At 36.0% G+C, this 16,028-nt stretch overlaps 1 protein-coding gene across 1 annotated transcript in view; it reads left to right on the forward strand.

The window, feature by feature from the left end:
• The window catches only part of RYR2 (ryanodine receptor 2), a 727,841-nt gene that overhangs the window by 340,887 nt on the left and 370,926 nt on the right, over positions 1–16,028 (forward strand). The window contains exon 12 of the mRNA XM_060096737.1: positions 3,615–3,771. Within this exon, the coding sequence (XP_059952720.1) occupies positions 3,615–3,771 (157 nt within the window). The remainder of the gene's footprint in view (positions 1–3,614; positions 3,772–16,028) is intronic.

Raw genomic sequence — 16,028 nt, forward strand, 5'->3', positions numbered from 1 at the left:
AAAGACTTTTCTGCTCATTGTGTCATACTCCTCTTCAACAAAAAAAATTCATGTAAATTAAATTTATTTTTTATATTTTCTCTGATTGTAAGTCTGTGACTTTAAAAAAGTGCTTCTATATTAACCCCATTAATTCTTAATTAATTGATGATATTAAATTTCTCCTGTATAAATTCATAGATGATCAAATGCACTGAAATATTAAAACTTTTGATAAACATTGAACTTAAAAGTAAAATTTTATGGGAAGTGCACCTCTTAATGTGATGGAAAAAGAAGAGATGACTTATAAAGGAAAGGGAAGAAAACTCATAGCTTTTGTGTGCTTCATAAATTATTCAGAGAATTTAGGGAAAAGAATTTCAAATATATACATGTATTTTTGTAATTTGCCTTGTGTATTATAAAAATGACAGCTTAATTAGAGAAATGAAATAGTCCAAAAAAGTGAAATTTAGAGAAGTTTTTTTGCCTTTAAAAAACAGACTCCAGATGTGTTTTCACATTTATAGATCTACCTACCCTTCACAATTGTGTGCTTAAAGAAATGATTTTTTTTTTTTTGAGGAAACCAGGACCTAAATCTGTCTCAATTTATAGACTTAAAAAAAAAAAAAAAAAAAAGATGAGAGCTCCTGAAAGCCCAACAAGAGTTCCTTTTTATTGTCAACAATGTTGTTGATGAACTGCAATTACATAAATCCCATTATTCAGCACGTGTTTCTATCCCGTGGTCTTAATTCCATTCCTCTGCTGTTGCCTAATGTTTGAAGTTTGAAAGGGGGAAGTTTGGAGTTTGTTTTACTTTGAATTTGGTTGACTGATATATAGAAAGAGCCTGAGCCTTCTTCAAATAATGGAGATGAGAGGGGGTACTTTATCACCATGTGTTTGTAGCTGTGCCTCTCAGAATCTAGATGACAGCAAGGGGGCTTGACAGCCAAGGTGGATCAGGGACTTTTTCAACCATTTAAAAAATTAAAGAGTGGTGTTTTGATTCTACTCTATGACCCTTGATGTATATCTACAGTAGGAAAGCAGGAGGTTCATATGTAACAAATGTAATTATTTAAAAAAAATTTGTTTTTTAGATTTTGTTGCATCTTTGACCTACTTTGGCCTCACTGTAAATTTACAAATTAGACTGCATTTAATTTGCATGTCTTATTATATGCAATGGCCACATAATTAATTTTTCTTTTTACTTAGGAAGCAATAGTCAAAGATCCTGCTTATGTTTGTTTATGACAGAACTTTATTTCCAAAGGTCAATGTTTGTATTATAATCTTTGGGATACCATATGGTTTTTTTTCCTCCAATGAGGCCCCAAACTATGTATTTGTTATAATTTATGTAGTCCAGTAATTATATATTTTATATTGCTTACTTACATAACATTAATGTTGTCAAAAGTTTTTCCATATTATGAACATTTTAATAAGGTAAGTTTTAATTTTGGGAGTCAAATGTAATAGAAAACACATTCCTGTGTTGTACCCCAGTACAAAGTTGTCAGAACACTGTAAGTAGGATATATGTTCGTTTCTGTAATGGGCATGATCACTGCAATTATAAATATACATTTTGTATTTTAAGTAAAATTCCACTTTCTTATGTGTTACAAATTTTTAAAAAATTAACATGTCATGACAGGTGACCAAATAGTCCTAATTTCTTTGACATAATTACAAGTAAATATAGATAATACATATGGAACAGTTTTCTAATAACATAGGAAGCTGCTTTATATAACTTCTTTACTATAACTATTTTCAGTTTTTACTGAAATATTATTTTCTTGCCCTTGATTCTCCTGGGCTTTTCCTCTTTTCTTTTGGACCTGTGAGCTAAAGAAAATGTGTTTAGACTTCACAAAGTTTGGCTGATGATTGGCCAGTTTCATTCCATTTCTAACAGTGGCTTGAGAGGAGTGCTTATGTATATGAGCCCTATTAAATAGATTTGAACATGGGATCCAGAATACCGTATAGAAATTCTGGTAAAAAGTATACACTATTACCAGACTAGAAATGCTTTAACATGCTGTTGTCGGTAAATGAACCTTAATTTCATTTTTAAGACAATACCGTGTTATTATCAGGGTTTATTGGTACATGATTATTAATTTAGTAGGAGGACTTTTCCAAAGTAATTGTCTTTATAAACAAATCCATGAACTTATTACAATATCACTCTACTGTTAATTTTCCAGGCTAATAGTTCAGGTCAAAAATCCAGGTTGGGAAACAGCATAAAATTGACTTGTAGTTCACTAAGATTGGTGAATTCTTTTTAAAGTGTTCTTAATTTGTAGAATATAAAAGTTTATAATGCATCTGTATTAAAACTGGTTTATTAATTAATAAAATCATACTGAAATCCTCCATACCTTTACTTTTTATTTATTTGATTCCTTACATAGTGGTAAAGCTTCCACTATAATTGTCTTTTAAAAAATTATCCTTGTGTTTCTTTTGTTTCATTTTCTGTTTCCCATTGACATGTGAAGCTTCATAACATAGTACATTCTTTTTATAGTATATCTTTCTCATTATAAAATACCCGACAGTGTCCCCTTTATACTTTTTTGCCTTGAATTCTAATTTCTCTACTATCAACTTTACCATCACTATTTTCTTTTGATTTTGTATGCATGGTAAATCCTTTTTATTTGTATTTTTAAAATTTGATTTTACATCATTGATAAGAGGCTGTCCTCGTTTTGCACACTAGCATGATAACTGAAAGTCACCACTATCAGAACCTTTTTTCCACTCTGTACTGTAGTAAGGGCAAGGCTCTGATAATGACGGCTTTCAGTTAACACAGTACTGTGCAAAGCAAGGATGGTCTGTATCTTAATTTTTCTTTTCTACCCTATCTGAAAGTCATTATTTTTAAAAGCAGACTTTAGTGATCACAACTTTGCTTTTTATCTTTTTTCTGCAATCTTAGTTTATATTTTCTCTGTGTTGCATTCAATTTTGCTTTCCCGTTTTTCCTCTTGACTCTATTAGAATTTATATTCTTGGTTTGTCTTTCTTGTTCATTGGTTTTTAATGACATAATTGTTCCACATTATTAAAATTTAAAGCATAGGAAGAGATTTCTTTTTTCAGATAAATACATACTTCAGTTTATATATATGAGTTCCAGTTAATCATAATTAGGCATTGACTCTAATATCACTAGTTTTCAAGTCTGTGCAAATCCAAAAATAACTAGTAAATGCTAAGGTATCATTTAAACTCATAATGTCTATATCTGTGACTAGCGATTAGAGGTTAACCTGGAACACAAGTTCTTGGTCATCTTTGCATGGAGTAGTGTTTGGTGTGGATGGTATTACACTTAATGTCGGAAGACCTTGAGTTAAATTCGCTTCTACCTACTGTTAGCTCTGTGACATGGAATATTACCTAATCATTCTGAATAACCATTTTGTTATTTGTGATACGAAATTAATAACACCAACATCATAAGGTTTGGGGGATCATTAAAGAAGACAGTGTATGCAAAGCACCTTTGTTCATTGTCTGACACATACATTTTAATTGCTGTTTCTCCTGTCATTGTATTTGCTATTGGATCAAGTCTTAACTGTTTTTGCTAGGTGGAGTGGAAGCCACATAAGATGGGGCCAGCCTTTCCGACTACGCCATGTCACAACAGGAAAATACTTGAGCCTCATGGAAGACAAAAGCCTTCTACTCATGGACAAAGAAAAAGCTGATGTCAAATCAACAGCATTTACCTTCCGATCTTCCAAGGTAAGACAGAAATGTATAATTTTCGATTTCCTTTAAGTACATCCCTACTGCATTTCCTTTGATGTTAGAAATGCAAAAAGAAATGATGTATGTTTTACATGTATTTCCAAATTCCCATTTTCTCTTCGATGCCTTCCTCTTCAGTAAAGTCTATTTCCTAAACCACTAACACCTTCCCAGGTGTTGCACCTGGCTTATAGTTCTTTGGTTATTTACGTGTAGCACATTGATCCAGCCCCTTTTAGCTTTCTTAGGTGTTGACAGTGCAGTAAGCACAGACCTCGTGCTGTTGTTGTATAGCAATGTGATGGGCACACCAGAACGTTCACACAGATGCTCTTACATACAGACCTTTCTTCTTACGTTCTTGAATCATTTGTAAGAACAGAACCCCTGAGAGAATCCTTAATATCTTTCATGAGAATCCCTCTGAACTAGATGATGAGTAGAATAGAAAAAAAAATAAGTGCACATCAAAGTCAAGTTGGAATGCTGGTGCTGTAGCACAGCTAGGCCCACGTAGTACCTCATGAAAGATTCGTAACTCACCAACCCTGCAGTGCAATGGATTGCTAACCATGCCTCAGGAAAACAGTAGATGTCCTGAATAGTGAAGTGTCTCAAGAATAGTTGAAAATCACTTGTTCATGTGACACATGCCAAGCATCGATTATATGCATTTTTGTGATAATTGTGTATTTCTGTCCTTAATTAAATGAAGAATGTGAAACTTGGGCATCATGATAGCAATGGTATTAACTTACTGGTTAGCTTTTGTCTCAGGGATGGAAAACTTTACACCCCTGTTACAGATAAAGGTAAGTTTGAGCAAGACCAGAAGTAACTCTAAAAAGACAGTAGCCTCAGTTTACATCCCTAGTGCCATGCTCTCAGTTTTCTTGCTTTGGAGGACACAGAATGGTAGAAGATGCTTCTGATTTGATGAATTCTCCCGAGATCTCCTGGAAAGACGGCCAGTGTAGGTCCCCGTCCTTTATGGTGAAAACACACAAAGCTGATCAACTCCAGTGGATAATCTGAGACAGGATTGGCATCTATAATTTGTTGTAGGGACCCATAGAGGGGCTCTGCAGAGGGTACCTGGGTGGACCTCAGGTGGGCAGTTAGTTGCTCCTTGTGTCTGTAGTTGGAAAGCACAGTTGATTGCACTGTGAACAAACTTGGCGCTGATGGGCTTCTTCCTCAAGACTTTAACCAGGGTGGTGGGAATTTGCTAGTTTGTCCACTGATAACACCTCAGTGCAGAAAGAAAAAAAAAATTCAACCCACCAAAGATGCATCAGTTATCTGATGGTGGAAGCCCTTTTCAAGTAAAAAAGATAGTGTAAAATGACATACAGCTTAATGGTAGGAAATCGGAAAAGTGAAAAGAAATGCACGACATCCCAGCAAAATATAATCTACCAAAATAAAATCCCAAAGAAGTAGAAGAAGCTGAACAGCCATATCACAATGAAAGATGTTAGAAAAAATTTCAGTATATGGCATTTAAAAAGGAAAAATACATCTAACAAAAACTGGAGGAGAAAGAGGAAAAATGAAAGGTGCTCTGATTGCTTCCAGTGAAGCAGTGAAAAGTCAAATAATATTTTCTTAAAACTCCAAAATCAAGTAACAAATAAGATATTTATAGTAAAAAGCCAAACACTAAACAATATTTTTATTGTAGTAAAATTTACTAAAGTAAGGTGGTGGAAGAGAGGGGAGGTTTGTGAAAGAAGGGAAGTGGACATTTATTCACCCAGGAATATTTAAGGGCTGACTTGACCTTGGCTGGGAGCTGGGAACGTACTGACAGTGTGTGCCCTCCTAAAGCTTGTTGACGGCACTGGGAAGCGGGACCCTTTCTTCCCTAATTTCTTGGCCTTTTAAAGATAATAATTGCTACCATTCTCTGTTTCTTGTAAGTCTGCCAATTGAGCTGAATATTCTCTGTAACTGATCTCTCTGAGAATCAGGATCCCCATTTTACAGATGGAAAAACTAAAGGCAGGAGAGATGAACCACTTGTCCATGTCACTTGGCTGAGCACATAAGAAGATCCAGTGAACATGAGATTACCTCTGCTCCATACCACTAGCCAGGGTGGGTTTCAGTAACCAGGCCTGACTTCCAGGCCTGGAACCCTGGACTGGCTAGTCATTCATTTACCCCCAGGCTGTCAGGGCTGCCCAGGGGCCTGGAGGTACACCAGGGCCTCATGTAGGGCCTCCCGTGTAGGTGCCTGACTCTATCGTCTAACTGTGGTCTCCCTAGTTCCTTCTATTGCTGGAGAAATCTGAATGCTGAGTTCATCTTTCTCTTTTCATTATTTCTGTAGCAATCATATTCCCATGGTCTCCAAAAATCCTATTTTGCTATAGAAAGATGAATACCTACATGATCTTTCTCTTTTCACTCTTTGACAATCCTAATTCTCCAGGAGGTAAATGGATGCCTCTAGCAAAATGGGCTAGATTATTCCAATGGAAATGTAAGTGCAAAAGAGACAAGTATGAACATATTTCAATAATTTCTTTCTTGCATACATGCAGCCACTGATCTAGCAGTCTTCTATATAAATGTATTTTTAATGAGAGGAGTTTTCTTACAGAAATAAAATAAAACTGCACATTATCATTCTTTGTCATGGCAAAAAAATTGGTAGACTCAAATGTTTAACAAATAGACTTGATAGCTAAGTGGTATTAGCTATCAGAATATATTGATCTGGAAAGATACCCATCATAATATTGTTGAGTGAAGAAAAAAACAAATTGTAATGCAATTTTAAAATCTTATTATTTTTTTACTTAAGAAAAAGATCTGTGTGTGTGTGTTTATATATGATTATATATTAGATGTGGAAGAATGTACACTAATCTTTTAACTTTGGCTGCTTTAGAAAGATGAAAAGGGGGAAGGGAGGTGGGAGAGGGAAGGGTTGGGAGTTTGGGATTAGCGGATGCAAACTATTATATAGAGAATGGATAAACAACAAGGTCCTACTGTATAGCATAGGGAACTATATTCAATATCCTGTGATAAACCATAATGGAAAAGAACATGAAAAAGAATGTGTGTGTGTGTGTATATATATGTATAACTGAATCATTTTGCTATACAGCAGAAATTAACAACATTGTAAATCAACTATACTTCAATAAAATATAAAAAAATAAAATAAAACTAATAAAAAGAAAGATCAAAATGGAAGGTGTATGAGAGTATGAGTGCAAGGGGAAAGCATTTTCTTTAACTTAAAAAAAAATCTCTGGATTATTTTGCCTATTATGATAGCCATTTTTCCTTTGTAACAAAAAAATCAGTTACAAAATTCATCCATTGTACTGATATACTTGGACATAAGTTTTGTGCACAGTTTAAATTTATTTATTTAGAGCTAGACCTAGAAACAGAAATACTCAAAAGCTATGAATATTTTCAAAATCTCTTGATAACGGTTCTTGCCCAAAGCAATAGCTTTTGAAACATTTCCCCCCAAATATCTCTGCTTATGTTCTGTCAGTGTTAGAGTATAGTTTGTATTTGAAGAGTTTTTACTGACCAGCTCCTTCTGTGGTCTCTGCTCAGAGGTTCTGTTGCTGGCTTTTGGTGATTGTGTAATGTCATAGGTTACACTGAAAGTACAGAGACCTAGGATTCTAACATTGCCTTTTTAAAAAAAATAAATGTATTTATTTTTGGCTGCGTTGGGTTTTCGTTGCTGCGCGCGGGCTTTCTCTAGTTGCATCGAGCGGGGGCTACTCTTTGTCGCGGTGCGCGGGCTTCTCATTGCAGTGGCTTCTCTTGTTGCGGAGCATGGGCTCTAGGCACGAGGGCTTCAGTAGCTGTGGAGTGCAGGCTCAGTAGTTGTGGCACATGGGCTTAGTCGCTCCATGGCATGTGGGATCTTCCCGGACCAGGGCTCGAACCCATGTCCCCTGCATTGGCAGGAGGGTTCTTAACCACTGCGCCACCAGGGAGCACCTCCAACATTGCCTTTTAATAAACTGTTTGGTTTCTCTAAAACTAGTCTCCTACATGGACCTCACATTTATGGAACAACTGTAATACACAGGTTGTTAATAACCCACTGTCATTTACCACTCTGATAATTGTATATAACATGGTTAAGAGTGGTGAAGGTGGAAGTGAAATCCAGGAAAACATTTTATTTTTATTTTTTATTTTCTTTAATTTATTTTATCGAAGTATAGTTGATTTACAGTGTTGTGTTAATTTCTGCTGTATAGCACAGTGATTCACTTATACATATATATATATTCTTTTTCATATTCTTTTCCATTATGGTTTATCACTGGATATTGAATATAGTTCCCTGTGCTATACAGTAGATTGTTGTTTATACATCTTATATATAATAGTTTGCATCTGCTAATCCCAAACTCCCAATCCATCCCTTCCCCATCCCCTCCCCATCCCCTCCCCCTTGGCAACCACAAGTCTGTTCTCTATGTCTGCAAGTCTGTTTCTGTTTTGTAAATAAGTTCATTTGTGTCAGACTTTAGATTCCATATATAAGTGATACCATATGGTATTTGTCTTTCTCTTTCTGACTTACTTCACTTAGTATGATAATCTCTCTGTCCATCCATGTTGCTGCAAATGGCATATATTCTTTTTTATGGCTGAGTAGTATTCCATTGTATATATGTACCACATCCTCTTTACCCATTCATCTGTTGATACACATTTAGGTTGTTTCCATGTCTTGACTATTGTGAATAGTACTACGGTGAACACAGGGGTGCATGTATTTTTCTGAATTAGAGTTTTTTCTGGATATATGCCCAGGAGTGGGAGTGCTGGATCATGACAACTATATTTTTAGTTTTTGGAGGACATCTTATTTTTAAAATCAAAGAATTTTCATTTTAAAATCACTGACAGAGTAGGTAATAAAGTGTTTCCTATGAAGTCAAGATAGTAACTCTATTATTTCTTTCTAAAATTACTTTTTCATTATATGTAATGTGTAGTCACTATAGAGGATTTTAAAAGGGAATACTGCAAAAATGAGGTAAGGGGAAAATTAAAATCATGTACTATCCATCAATCAGAAACAACTGTATTGTGTGTGTATTTCAGTTTTTAACAAATATATGCATATTTTGATACTAATAGGGCTAATTACTAAAATTGAAAATTATTCATGATGAAAAGTACAATTACATAATAAAAAAAGCATTGAACTTAGAACAAACTAAACTAGAATAAAAGTACAGTCCTTAATTATAGATGAAATTGTATGTTTTAAAATTAAAATAGTTTTTATACTGTCGACATTTTGGAGAAGATGGTATGGCTAAACAGTTTCTTTCATCCTTTTGTTAATCATCACATTTGGTCATGGCCCCTGGATTTTGAAATAAATAATCAGATTTACATAAAGGTGTATTGGATTCTTTTTTTTTCCCTTAGTGCCACTGACAAGTTGAAAATGCTTGTCATATCTTTATGTATCTTTGCTATACTGTTTCCAGTGAAAATAATGAGTACTTATATTTCTGGAAGGCAGAGACTTGTGTGTGTAAGATATTTCTTCAATTTTGGTATATTTTGAGTATACAATTAATAAACGACTATTGATTGACATAATTACTGTGTTGCAAATCAAATTTTCATTACTGATGAAAAATTTAACTTTTAAAATTGGGATTGACATATTAGTGTATAATATGTATAAAATGGATAATAAGAACCTGCTGTATACAAAAATAAATAAAATAAAATTCAAAAATTCAACAACAAAAAAAGTCAAACTCAAAAAAAAAGAACCCTTACATTTACAGTAGCATTCCCTTACCTATGATTGTGTGAGACTGTTTTGAAAATATATTCTTGAAACATACCTTTTTTTTTTTTTTTTTACAAATCATTAAGATCATTCTTACTTAAAATTATGAGAATGGCTTTAAAAACCTGTTCTACTAGCTAATATAAGGAGTAGTTGTTTTGATTGTCATTGGGATATCTTTGCACTAACATGAACACTCACTAGCCAATCTCAAATTCAGGATTTGCAGAATAATCAACAATTGTTGATGACTATATATATTCAGAATAAACAGAATAAAGTGGAAGACAGTTTATAAGATCACTGATGTTGGTCCTCTTTTTTCCCCTAGCTTTATTGTGATATAATTGACATTTAATAATGTATGAAATTAAGGTGTACTATGTGATGATTTGATGCACATATATATTGCAAAATGCTTATGCTGGTCTTTTCTTAAAGAAAACATTTTATATCATGAAGAATTCAATTTGAATCATGCAGGTTTTCTTAGACCTATTCTTCACTTTCTCTACTCCTAGAATTTTTAACCATTACGTTAGTGTGTTAAAATGTCAGTTTTCATCATAAGGTAGGTCTTGCCAATCACCCACGTATTATACTACCCTCAAGATGTCATTTTTTTGTTAGCTTAAAATGCCCTAAAAATATTCCTCTGTGGGTGATTTCCTCCAGTTTTTTCCCTCTCACGCCCCATGAATAGAAACCTTTTGCTGCTGAAATGATGGAATACCAACCTCAAATAAGACTGCCAATGAGATTACAAGGATTATGGAGCAAATGGCAAAAATAGAAATAACAAAATATTTTTAGGACACAGTTTTAGTATGTTGTTTTATTTGAGATTTTTATTCTTGGCTCAAAAAATGTTTAAGATACAAGTTAGGGAGACTAAGAGGTAAAAACTTACAGTTACAGATAAATAAGTCACCGGGATGATATGTGCAGCATGGGGAATATAGTTAATAATATTGTAGTCTCTTTGGTGACAGATGGTAGCTAGACATCATGGTGACGATTTTGTAATGTATAGCAATATTGAATCACTGTGTTGTATACCTGGAGCTAACATAGTATTGTAGGCCAATTGTACTTCAATTTTTTAGAAAATGGAGATACTGGGAGGAAATGCATCAAGATGCTAATGATGGTTATCTCTGGGAGGGATGGGCTATGGGTGATCATTAATTTTTACTTTATACTTTTAGGTATCTTTCATTGTCTGCAGTGAACATGTATTGCTTGTAAAATTAGAAAGCAATGAATGTCCTTAAAAATGAAAAAAAAAAAAAAATGAAAAAAAGATGAGGTGTATGGGTCAGAGTTTAACGAGAGGTAGAGCCAGCATGAGATACGTATACATGAAGGGATGTGTTACATGGACCCGCTTTCTGAGATTATGAGGCTGGCTGAGTAAGCCTGGAGTCCATAGTGCAAGTGGCCTGGAAAGGAAGATTGTAAGCAGAATGGAACCCATGGGATGCACTGTTTGTAGTTGCTGAGCTCAGAGAAAGCCTAAACCCTCCTTAAAGACCTCACCTGATTAAGCATGACTCACCCAGGAGAACCTCCCATTTTATTTGCTCAAAGTCAATTAAATAGAGACCTTAATTACATCTCCAAGATCTTCTCACCTTTACCATATAACATAACCTAATTGCAGGAGTGATGTCCCAACGTATTCGTTGGCTCCACCCACACTCCAGAGGAGGGAAGTATAGTACAAGATATGAGAGGGCTTCTCCTAAGGCTCTGTGACCTTGTTTCACTGCCCCATGGAAGCCCCTCAAAGACCCTCCATTACTGAATCAGGTCCAGCTGCTCTCTGCTTACAAAATCGATACTCACAAATGCTGATAGAAGGGAAAGTTGCCTTTAATCAGAATGCTGACAGTCTGGGGAGATGGTGGATTCAGTGTCCCCCAGAAAGTACCTCTGAAGATTCTGCTCAACCATGGAAGCCTTTAAAAAGAAACAGGGAAGTCATCTCAGTGAATCATTGAGATAGGGGGTCAGAGTCCTCGCCATCCCCCACTGCGTGCAGGCGTGTGTGCAGGCTTGTTGATTCCTAGTGATCTTTCTTTAGATGCTGTTTTGTTCACACAGTTTGTTGGCGAGATTACTGACGCGGAAGCTAGGGAAGAGATTTGGTCATCTGTTAATTACTTATCCTTCATTTCTACTTCTTTGATCTATGGAAAGAACCAACGGATTAGGCAAGGTATTGTGTGGTCAAAAGATTTGAAAGGTGTGCTAGAGCCGGAGACGAATAGAGCATGGGGGGCACCTGGTGTAAGTTTAGTGACAAGACAGAGGGGCCCCCTATAGAGAGCGCTTTCCTGCAAAGAGCTTTTTCCTGCCAAAAGCTGCTGACACCTCCCAATACAAGAAAAGTTTTAAAACCCTTCTGACCACAAACTCACCCACCAGAGTGTCTCCTTATGAAGTTTCTGAACACCAGGGCTAAAGCAAGCTGTCTGGTTTTTTTTTGCAGCTCTGCCCTGGATGGGCTAAGCTTGGCCTGGTGTGTCAGTCCCAGCAATTTCTCTGACCCTGTAGCATTTTTAGACTCATATTTCACAGTGACCAACTATCTGTGCCAAAATGTGGCCCCATAAAGAAGCAAATAAATAAAAATTTTTTGACCTTTTAACTCTCCTAACTTTAGCCATTATTTGTTTTAAGGAGACCTGGCTATTACCAAAAGAAACACTCCATCATCTAAGGGTAAAGGCCTTTGTTTTCTTCATATCAGCCACTTGACAGAATAATTTGGAGACATTTAAGGAAGATTTCAATTAATGCTAGAAGACTCTCTTTGAACCACCTTGTCCATATAATAAAGACATAATCCTATGGGACTAGTTTAAATTTCTTAATGAGTCTACTTTATCCAATGAGTATATCCAATGCATATGTATCATTTAATGAAGACAGTTGTTCAGAAATAGTTTTGACTTAGTCATGAGCCAGTTTGGTGTACCCAATGCCAAAATATCGCTTATTATTTTTCAGGCTGATCTTTTTTGCTTCCGGAAGCATTTTGATACTCAGTTGAAAATTAGATTTGCCAAGCATTCATGAGTAGGATTGTTTGAAGGCTGGGATTGGGAGTAGTTTTTTTTTTTTTTTCTTTCTCTGAAGAGTGACTATGGTTTTGGTAGGCAGTGAACCTTGCTTGAGTGAAACTCTGGTTTCTTTCTCTCTTTGGCAGTGGGCTGTTGCTTGTACTACTTATTTGTGCTCAGTTATTTCGATTCCTAGCGGCTGCCATTAACTGGGCCTTCCCTGAGCATGCATAGTATAGTGGTCAGCAAGAATTGAGGCAAATTTTTTATTTTATTTTATTTATTTTGGGCTGCATTGGATCTTCGTTGCTGCACGCAGGCGTTCTCTAGTTGCAGTGATCGGGGGCTACTCTTCCTTGCAGTGCACGGGCTTCTCGCTGCGGTGGCTTCTTGTTGCAGAGGCTTCTTGTTGCGGAGCACGAGCTCTAGGCGCTCAGGCTTCAGTAGTTGCAGCACGCGGGCTCTAGAGTGCACGCTCGGTAGTTGCAGCGCACGGGCTTAGTTACTCCTCAGCATGTGGAATCTTCCCGGACCAGGGCTTGAACCCGTGTCCCGTGCATTGGCAGGCGGATTCTTAACCACTGCACCACCAGGGAAGTCCCTGGGACAAATTTTATAAACAGATCTTGTGGCTACTTTTCTTATCCAGGATTTAGCTTATCTAATTTTCTGTCTGCTTGTGAGCCCCAAACTGTGTACTCTGATACCTCAAGTATCAATACCACAGCAGCTTTCTTCTGCCTGAGCTCCAGGCAGATTGGATGGGCCATGCCCCAGGGCAAAGGCTGCTTTTTACAAATCACTTGGGTACTCTGTCTTTGGAGAGAAGTCTGCTGTTCACTTTCTCTCTGCTTTTGGTCCCTCTTAAGTGCCTTCCAGTAGATTCTGAAAAATATTTTTTTCCAAATTTTCTGTTATCTGTGGGAGGATTAGCACAACTAAACCACACCGTCATTTCCCAAAGCCAGAATAACTCAAAAGAAAAATAAATCTAGATGATTTATAAAGTAAATCAAAGCAATGCTGAAACTAAAGGCCACTGATTTAGATATAAGGTAGCTAATATAGGGTTTTAGGAAGATTACTACTCGCCTAAGCTGGACACTTTATTTCTAGTAATACAGACTAATTATCTGTTAGAAGCTTCTACCAGCTGTCACGTTTTCTTGACTTGGTGGTTGGTCACAGCATCTAGATGATTTTCACCTGAAATTCTCCTAAGTCTGAGCTACAGAAAATGATAGGAAATAAAAGAAGGAAAGAGCATGACTGGCCTTTACTGGTGTTTCTTCAGCAAATAATCACATTTCTTTTTTTCTTCTCTAATGTCATTTTAGCAGCTCTTACCTGAGTTGAGGATCAGAGTAATTATGAAAACCTGGTCATCATGAAGTTTCACAATTAAAATTTCTAATCCAGAGAGAGATGTGAACTACTTCAATAAAAAGCAAACACAGCATACCTTTGCACTTAGTAACTGAGGCTTCTCAAAGCACAATCCACAAGCCTATAAATAGACTACATAGTCATTTCCTGGGATAAAAGACAAACAAAAAGAATGTTACAGGCTCATTGTTTTATTTTGAGGAGATAATTGCATTGTTATATATTTTCCCTAGAATTTAATTTTCCTATTTATAGGGTTGGTATAAGTAGATTAGTAGTTTATCTGGTTTGATAGAATGAAATTGGAATGGTTTAGTATCTGTTTTATTGCAGATTCTTAGAATAGTGTTTCAAGTTATTTGCTTAATGGTTAAATCAACTTAACTCATGATTGCATTTACTTATATGACCTTGACCCTTTTTGCATTAAGAATTGCAGCTCATTTAAATTTTAATTTTCAATTGTTGGCAGAGTGTCCGTAATTATTTTGGAGTTGCTAACTATTAGTATGGTGCAATAATACCATGAGAAATAAAAAATCTGTTTTACTTGGATTGTTCCTTTTTGTTTAACAGACTTCCAATGTAATCTTCAAAAACATTTGTGTAACTGGTACTAACTTCACAGGACAGTCAAATAGCCAAAGAAATAGACAAAACCTAGTAAATTTAACAAGGAAAGTTAGACCAAAGAGAACAATAAGAAACCACAAATGGAGGTATTGTAACCAAAAGAACATTAGGTTTTTTTTTTTTGTTTTGTGTTTTTGCTGTTGTTTTAAGAACTCTACAGAACTTCAAGACATAATGAGTTCTTAAAGATCAGAATGATGCATGGGAGGGAAAATTGAAGGAAGAAGCATTAAAATAAATAGGGCTTTAGGGGCTTCCCTGGTGGCGCAATGGTTAAGAATCCACCTGCCAATGCAGAGGACACGGGTTTGAGCCCTGGTCTGCGAAGATCCCACAAGCCACAGGGCAGCTAAGCCCGTGTGCCACAACTACTGAGCCCACGTGCCACAACTGCTGAGGCTCGTGCGCCTAGAGCCCACGCTCTGCAACAAGAGAAGCCACCGCAGTGAGAAGCCCGTGCACCACAAGGAAGAGTAGCCCCCACTCGCTACAACTGGAGAAAGCCCACGCACAGCAACAAAGACCCAATGCAGCCAAAAATAAATAAATAATTTTATAAAAAATAAATAGGGGTTTAAAAGAAACATTTAGTTGGTATCAGAGGACTGATTGCTTCTTCATAGCATAGGGAGCTGAGCATGGCAGCCCTTTAGGGGTGAATACCTCTGGGGTCCGAGTTAGAAACTGCAAGTAGTTGAAACTGAATTATAGCCTTGATTAGTTTGAAAGAAATCATCATTATGTCTAACATACTTATTAAGAAGGAAATCATCATCACCATTATCAATACCGTTTTCATGGTCAAAATCATTAGAATTTATTGAAGTGTTTATTTTATCTCAGGCACTGTGCTGAGAACTTTGCATTCATTATCTCATGTTTTCCCATACTCTGGGGGAGAGTCTCTTGTTAGCTGTATTTACAGATGAGAAGATGGAGACTTAAAACGTTTAATTAACTTATCCTAAGGTCACAGACGTAATAAGTGGCAGAGATTGGACTCAAAATTGGCTTTTCTGTCCCTCAATCCTATGCTCTTAGTCATCAGTCACAAAAATAATAATCTGGAAAGAATATGAAGCCTAAATTACTGATTTTAAGATCTCTGGTTTGGAGTTTGCCATGAAGCAATATAAAATTTTGTGTTATGGCCAAAATAGTTTTCTGCCAGTATGAATAAGTCAGGAATATGTTATTTATCTCTGCAATCTCCTACTTCAGTTTCCAGTAGAGGTTGAACTGCTAGCATGGAACATTTGACCATTATTATTTCAGAGGATGGCAGAGAGTTGCATTTTTCAAGGAACATTATTTACAACAAGGCAAAGTTTTTTCGATATAAACTAGTA

This window comes from Mesoplodon densirostris, chromosome 1 (genome assembly GCF_025265405.1).
Source record: "Mesoplodon densirostris isolate mMesDen1 chromosome 1, mMesDen1 primary haplotype, whole genome shotgun sequence".
NCBI lineage: Eukaryota > Metazoa > Chordata > Mammalia > Artiodactyla > Ziphiidae > Mesoplodon > Mesoplodon densirostris.